This window comes from Staurois parvus, unplaced genomic scaffold, assembly GCF_062004578.1.
Source record: "Staurois parvus isolate SC_StPar_1 unplaced genomic scaffold, SC_StPar_1.0 ptg000217l, whole genome shotgun sequence".
Classification (NCBI taxonomy): Eukaryota; Metazoa; Chordata; class Amphibia; order Anura; family Ranidae; genus Staurois; species Staurois parvus.
In genome coordinates this window covers 2,897,316-2,905,000 of record NW_028318013.1, presented here as the reverse complement: position 1 = coordinate 2,905,000, position 7,685 = coordinate 2,897,316, and the positions used below count along the sequence as shown (strand labels likewise).

The 7,685-nt window shown below is 40.7% G+C and overlaps 1 protein-coding gene across 2 annotated transcripts in view; it reads right to left on the bottom strand.

Moving 5' to 3' along the window:
* The window catches only part of SMG1 (SMG1 nonsense mediated mRNA decay associated PI3K related kinase), a 283,265-nt gene that overhangs the window by 93,545 nt on the left and 182,035 nt on the right, over positions 1 to 7,685 (bottom strand). For both annotated transcript variants that reach the window (XM_089679071.1, XM_089679072.1), the window contains exons 39-41: positions 3,782 to 4,004; positions 2,715 to 2,961; positions 2,393 to 2,622 (exon numbers count right to left, since the gene is read on the bottom strand). In XM_089679071.1, coding sequence (XP_089535197.1) covers positions 2,393 to 2,622; positions 2,715 to 2,961; positions 3,782 to 4,004 — 700 coding nt within the window. The remainder of the gene's footprint in view (positions 1 to 2,392; positions 2,623 to 2,714; positions 2,962 to 3,781; positions 4,005 to 7,685) is intronic.

The following is a 7,685-nucleotide window of genomic DNA, read 5'->3' as shown; positions in this document are numbered from 1 at the left end:
GTGGAGGTCAGCATATTTTTAGTTCAGAAAAAAAATCAATCTTTGCACAAGTTGAAACAAACCCTGAAAGTAAATTTTCTCATCCATTGAGGGACAAAGGAAGTCTTTAACCAGTGGTTATACTGCCACCTACAGGAGGATTGGACACTGGCAACCCAAAAACTGTAGGCTAACTGTGTGATTTTGCATTTCCAAGTAGGAGGTGCGCCCTACCCACATGGTCATTGTAGCTGGATGCTTTTCAGTTGTTTATATAAGTGAGCACAGGGATCTCTCTTTGGTTGCTTAAGACATTACAGGCTGTCCCCACTCTTGCATGCCAATCCTAATACGTGATTTATAATCAGTTTGACTGCTAAAATGCCAGGACAGCACAATCCCCCCCCCCCCCCCCCAAATGACCCCTTTTTGGAAAGTAGACAACCCAAGGAATTTGCTGAGAGGCATACAGAGTCCATGGAAGATTTTATTTTTTTGCCACCAAGTTTTGAAAAATGACCTTTTTTTTTTTACACAAAGTGGTCAATTAAGTGATATATTGCTCACACAGGCCATGGGTATATGTGGAATAACACCACAACACACATTCTGCTACTTCTACCAAGTATGTGGGACTTTTTGTCAGCTTATAGTTACATACAGGCCCTGAAAAACTAATGACCACCTGCAGACTCTCAAAGGGCATATTTCCTCATGTCACTTCCTCACTACCCTAGTGAATAAAAAGAGGGAATGTTGAAATTTTTTTTATGTAACAGTATTTGTGCAGCAATTTTTCAAACTCAAATTTTTGGGAAAAAATAGACTATTTAGAATTTTAATGTACAAAAACACAATATATTGCCCATCTGTTTGAAAAAAACTAAAAGATGATGCTACGCCAAGTAAATAGATACCAAATATGACATGCTTCAAAATTGTGCACACCCCTGCAGCGGCGACAAACTACGTAAATTTTGAACATCCATAGGAGATGTTTTAAAAGCCTGTACAGGTCACCATTTAGATTTACAGAGGTGGTCTAGTGCTAGAATTGCTGCCCTTGATCTGACATTCCCAGTGATACCTCACAAGCATGTGCAATCTCTGTTTACAGTACATGTTGACACGGGACCGCTGCTTGCATTTGCTTTTGTATGCGAGCACGGGGATGATTTTTTTTTTCTAATATTTACACTGTTAATTTAAAAAAAAAAAAAAAAAAAAAAAAAAAGACCGACCATTTTGAGAAAAAAAAAATATTTTTGACATTTTGCTTCTAAACAAGTCCAGCAAAAAAAATGTAAAAATCAAATTACGTCATAAATTTAGGCCAAAATGTATTCTGCTTAATGTCTGCTAAAAAAAAAAAAAATCCCAATACATGTAAATTAATTGGTTTACGTGAAAGTTATAGCGTTTACAAATGACGGTGACGATCAGTGACTTATAGAGGGATTGTGGCGGGCATTCTTAAACGGAGGGGGGGGATGGACTGACTTGGTGTCACTGACATCCCCCGTGACACCAATACAGCGATCAGTGCAAAAAAAAACAGTGACACTGTACAAATGGCACTGGGCGAGAAGGGGTTAACATGAGGGGCGATCAAAGGGTTAACTGTATGCCGTTTCACCATGTGCTGTGTCTGTGTGCTTCACTGTCAGCACACTGCTTTGCAGTGTGCACGAGCTGACAGGGAGAATTATTTTGTTTACAAACAGTTCTCCTCCCCGTCGGAGATGCTTGGCAATCACCGGGCACCGGTGAGTAATTACCAGCTGGGACCCAGTGATTGACAGCCGCGGCTGCAAATTTTTTTTATAACCGGAATTGCAAAATCACGTATATATACACTTTATTTTGCGCACCTGTGCCGCCCTGTAGCAGTATATCTGCTATAGGGCGGCCGGGAAGCGGTTAAACATTTTTCACTTTTTTTTTTACACTTTGCATTGCAGGAGCAATAAACAATTTTTGCTCCTGCAATGCAATGTTTGCTTTGAACTGTCATGAATGGGTTAAGTTCATGATTGTTCAAAATACAGTGCAGCTGGTCTCATGGTACAGTGCTGTGATTGGCCCCATGTGAGAGCTGTGGGTGAATCGCAGCTCTCCAGGAACAGAAGCAAAGCTGTTATGAATAAGATTGAAGAGCGTTGCTTGCCCGCTAGAGTGTGCAGTGCCCCCTGTGTTGGTATAGTCCCAGCGATGTATGTGTCACTGGTCTTGTAGCTGCCGCCCATGTGGGTGGGAAGTGGTTAAAAAAAAACAAAAAAACAAAAACAAGAACACTAGTCCACAAAACTGAATGTTTTCTTGTGCATAAAGTGTGAACCAGCCCTCAAGCAGCAAGAATATACATAGTAGACACAGAATATACATTTATTCGATCTTAATTTAAAGTCAAGACCTTTTGTGCTTGCAAAGCAGCTTCCCTTTGTTGCCATCTTTTATAAAGACCAAAAAGAGGTGTGGCTCCATCCACCCACTGAATAAGCCCAGATCTTGTGCCAAGGGGTGTGACTGAATAGTGTCTTGCACGAAAACGGGGAGACTCTTGACCATTAATAGTTGCAAACATGGTATTTACAATAGACAGGAACTGCATAATGCGTTCATCAAGATGCAAGTCTTCCAAACCTGTTAGGAAAGAAAATGATGGTCATAAAAGTAATTAAATCAAAACACCACAGTAGCTTAAAAAGCATAAATGTGCATTGATACTCCATTACCTTTGAAAAGATATGGGTAGTTTTTCCCATCAGATCCCAAGAAGATGAACTTTTTTGGTTTAGTTTTTGTAGGTAAGATAGTGATTGTACTGCCCACACTGTGAATTGTGATGGTGTCCCTGTCTGACACTTCCCCTGGTAAGGCAATTTCAGTGTTTGTCATTGATGCTAAGCAAGGGCTAATTTCTTCAAGTCGTAACAAGTAGCTTGCACGTTTCTGTGCTCTTTGCTGCAAGCTTAGCATAACCTGCAAAGCAACAGAATAATTTGGTGTAGAATAATTTCAATAACTGAGAACACATATAAACTGTTTGAGTAAAATGTGCAAAATGCCACAGAAGGAGGAAAAAAAAAAAAAAAAAACCACAAGAAGATGATCACCTGTTGCACTACGTGACACAGACAAGCTAAAGGGTGGATAAAGAAAAAAAAGACTTTCAATGGGGTTGGGTAAAACATCTACTGCTGATTTGTCCTTTCTTCACACACGAAACAGCAATGGAAGCCAAATGTAATTCATTATGACAGAATCTCATAAAAGTATGTGTATATGTACCAATTTAAGTAATTTTGATTCTGCTGAATGTTTTATTTAATACTATTGGTTCCCTTAAGGGCCAGTACACTCCACATGCAGTCCAGAGTGTTTTTTTTCTGTAAAAAAATGAACGGATAATAGGTTATATGGTTTCCAATGGCATAGTTCGCACCAGTACAGTCAGTTCCAGTGCTTTCCAATTTAAGAAAAAAAAAAGCTTTTTTTTCTGCACTGATCTGTATGGGAATATGGTAAAATGCATCAAGAACACACCTAAAAAGGTACCCAAAAAAGCATATGTTCTTAAGATGAAGAAAAAAAAAATGGGGAGAAAATGCACCAGAATGCATCCTAAATGCGTATGTAAAAACGCATCTCGGCTGCATTTCTATGGTGTGAACTGGCCCTTGGACAACTATGTCCTCTTACAGAAATGTGGTTTGCTTCTTATGATGAAATTCGCATTATTTCCATTTAGAGGCTGCTATACAGGAGTCACAATAGTTTATACCCTTTATGTTTTAAATACCTGCTTGAAGGGTGTCCAGCTGTTTCCAGGATTAGCAGGATTGGATGGATTTCTAAGTTTTTCCAGAGCATTTTCAATGGCCTCTCCATAGGTGTCCTGGAACCATTTTTCATGAGGTGTTTCAGCTGGTGCTGCAGTGATACTACAAACATGCTCAAGGGCAAACACAATAGGTTTCATGAGTGCAGTGTGCTTTTCACGCATGATGGCAATCTTTTCCTCCCTAATGGGAAACACCACAAGAGCAAATTAACAATAAATTCAGAGAGAATGCCAAAAGCACATGAATCAGAACTAATCACACACTTTTAGATACAAAATGCTATAGCAACATATATATGGACGTAACAGTATAAAATAATGTTAAATGTTCCCTTTAACTGCCTCCCGACCACCCTATAGCAGAACTATTGCTACAGAGCAGCAGGGCTGCACAAAATCATACATATATACATGATTTTGTATTTCCAGGTAGGGGGTGTGCACGTGCCGGCATTGGCGGCTACAGATGTCGATCGCCAGGTCATAGCCGGAGATTCCCCGCCGGCACCCGGCAATTGCCGAGGAAAATTGACAAGGGAGAGGTCCATATGTAAACAATAAAGATCTCTCCCTTGTCAGCGCCAGCATACTGCTTTGTATTGCTCTGCATAGCAGAGCAATACAAAGCAGAATGCTTACACAGTAAAACACCCACACAGTTTGTAAAACAGCACACAGTTAACTCTTTGATCGCCCCAGATGTTAACACCATCCTACCCAGTGTCATTAGTACAGTGTCATTGCTTTTTATTAGCACTGATCACTGTATTAGTGTCACTGGGGATGTCAGTGGCAGTTAGTCAGTTCCCCCTCCAGTGTCAGAATGCCCGCCGCAGTCCCACAGTCGCTGATCACCGCCAATACTGTAATTAAAATAAAAAGATTCAGTATATATACTGCCATTTGTAGACGCTATAACTTCCATGTAAAACAATTGACAGGCATACCTCAGTTTACAAATTTATTTCATTCTGCGGGACTTTTCGTATAGCGAAAAATTCGTAACCGAAACGCCGTTTCCCATAGAATGCATTGAAAACCAATTAATCCATTCCTGAGGTCAGAAAAAAAGTAAACTATACTAAAATACCACAAGTTATTTTATCAAGTCATGCAGTATTTTAGTAGTGACAACCATGTGTTGTTTCAGCTGTCAGTGGGGTTCCTCACTGACAGCTGAATGTAAAAAAAAAGTGCCGGCAATTAAAAAAATAAACGGCATGGGGTCCCCCCTTCCATCCATACCAAGCCCTTTAGGTCTGGTATGGATTTTGAGGGGAGCTACCACGCAAAATTAAAAAACAAAACAAAAAACAAAAAAAACAAAAAGGGCGCCCCCTCCCCCCGAACCATACCAGGCCGCATGCCCTCAACATGGGTGGTGCTTTGGGGCAGGGGGGAGTCCCCCCCCAAATCCATACCACAAGGGGCTTTGGGGGGAGCCCTCCCTGCCCCAAAGCACCCCCCATGTTGAGGGCATGTGGCCTGGTATGGTTCGGGGGGAGGGGGCGCCCTTTTTGTTTTTTTTTGTTTTTTTTAATTTTGTTTCCTTCACTATAGCTCAGAGAGATTCAGCTGTCACTTTCCCCCCAGCTAAAAGAAAGTTTCCTTTTAGCTTATTTCCCAAGTTAAAAGAAACAATGTTTCCTTTTAGTTTCTTAAAAGAAACTAAGCTTCCTTTAACTCTGGGGAAAGTGACAGCTAATTCTGTGAGCTATAATGAATAAAGCCTACAATTGCATTTAAAAAACAATCAGCACCGACATACAGTTCATATTGTGAAAAAAATTTGTAAACCGAGGCATTATTTTCATTCGTAAACCAAAAATTACGTTAACTGAGGTAAACCTGTACACATATTGAGATTTTATTCTTAGCAAAGACTGTGTCAGGTAGTAGAATACATTTTGGCCTAAATGTATGATGAAAATTAATTTTTTAAAATTTGTGTTTTTTTATGTTTTATAGGAAAAAGTCAAAAATATTGTTTTTTTTTCTTCAAAACTGTCAGTCTTTTTTTGTTTATAGCGAAAAAAAAAAAAACCGCAGAGGCAATCAAATACCACCAAAAGAAAACTCCATTTGTGGGGAAAAAAAGAACATAAATTCCATTTGGGTGCAGCACTGCATGACCGCGCAATTTTCAGTTAAAGTAACGCAGCACCGTATCGCAAAAAATGGCCTGCTCAGGAAGGGAGGTAAATCCTCCGGAGGGCAAGTGGTTAATTCCATTTTTTTTTTTTAAGTGTATCTAACCAATCAAATACAAATATGACTGAGTGGATTCTGTACAGCTCATATAATTTTGGACACTAGACACTGTATAAGTCTTGCTATAGAAAGCTGAACAATTAGAGGTTTTTCCTTGTTTAATGTACACCTGTCATTTTTAAACTATGGAAGGTATGAATCTTTTAAGGGTAGGCCCCCCAAACATTCAAAGTGTGGACAAAGAATTCCACTGAGGTATTACCCTGTCCATTGTGGGTTTTACCCCCATTCACATTAATCTTGGGAGTCCTAGGAGACGGGATGTTTAAGCCCTTGTTCACACCATATGTGTAGAAAATCTGATGGAAAAAACACGCAGAATACACTTGCAGAGACAGGTTTATATCAGTTTTCATGCATGTTTCAATGAGTTCTATACACACTGGAGATTATTGCAGTGTGAACAGGGCACAGAGAACAATTGTTTTCTTTGTGCCCTCGCAGAATGAGTGCAGAAAAACTCAAGTCTCTGCACATGGAGTGAATGAAGCCTTAATCTTTTCTCCTGTTTGAATAGAGGAAGTAATGTGCAGGGTGTTACTTTATCATACATTTGTTATGTCCTAATTTGTGTTAAAGGATCACTGAAGTGGACTCCACTGTACATATATCTTCCCCACGTAACATACCCTGTCTTAACGGCACAGTCAACATTTTCCTCTTTGAACCGGCTACTGCTAAAGAGGTTAAAAACTTTTCTCAGATGCCCGCCTAACCAACTGTCCTCTGGATCCTGTTCCCTCAACTACTGCAGTCACCCTTTTCTATCCTATACTCTCACATCTTCAATATCTCCCTCTCTACTGGCACCTTCCCCTCCCCCCTTAAAACATGCACAGATCACCTCCATACTTAAAAAGCCCTCATTGGACCCCACCAACCTGAACAACTTAAGACCCAGCTCCTTGCTCCCATTCACCTCAACTTTTAGAAAGCTTGGTCTATAACCGTCTTACCTCCTACCTCACTGACAACAGCCTTCTTGAACCCTTATAGTCTGGCTTTCGCTCGCAGCACTCCACAGACACTGCCCTACTAAAACTCACTAATTTATTAACTGCTAAAAACCAATGGCTACTAATCCGTACTCTATTACTAGACCTCTCTGCGGTCTTTGATACTGTTGACCACCCACTCCTTCTCAAACTCCAATCCATTGGCCTCAGAGATTCAGCTCTTTCCCAGTTCCCCTCCTGTCTATCCGAGCGCTCCTTCAGTGTCACCTATAATTTTGTCTCCACCTCTCCACTTCCTCTTTCTGTAGGGGGCCCCCAAGGCTCTGTTCTTGGACCCCTTCTCTTCTCCATCTACACATCCGCTCTTGGTCACTTGATATTCTCCCACAGCTTCCAATACCATCTCTATGCCAATGACACCCAAATCTGTCTACTCCTCTCTCCACTCCTTCAATCTCCACTCACATTACTAACTTGACAGCATGGATGTTGCACCACTTCCTTAAAGCAGAGCTCCACCAAAAACGTGAAGTTCTGCTTTAAGGTTTCCTCCCCTGCTCGTGGTAATGAAATGGCACTTTTGGTGAGCTGGGCAGGAGTGGATGGGTGGAAGCGAGGACCTGATTTTGTACCTG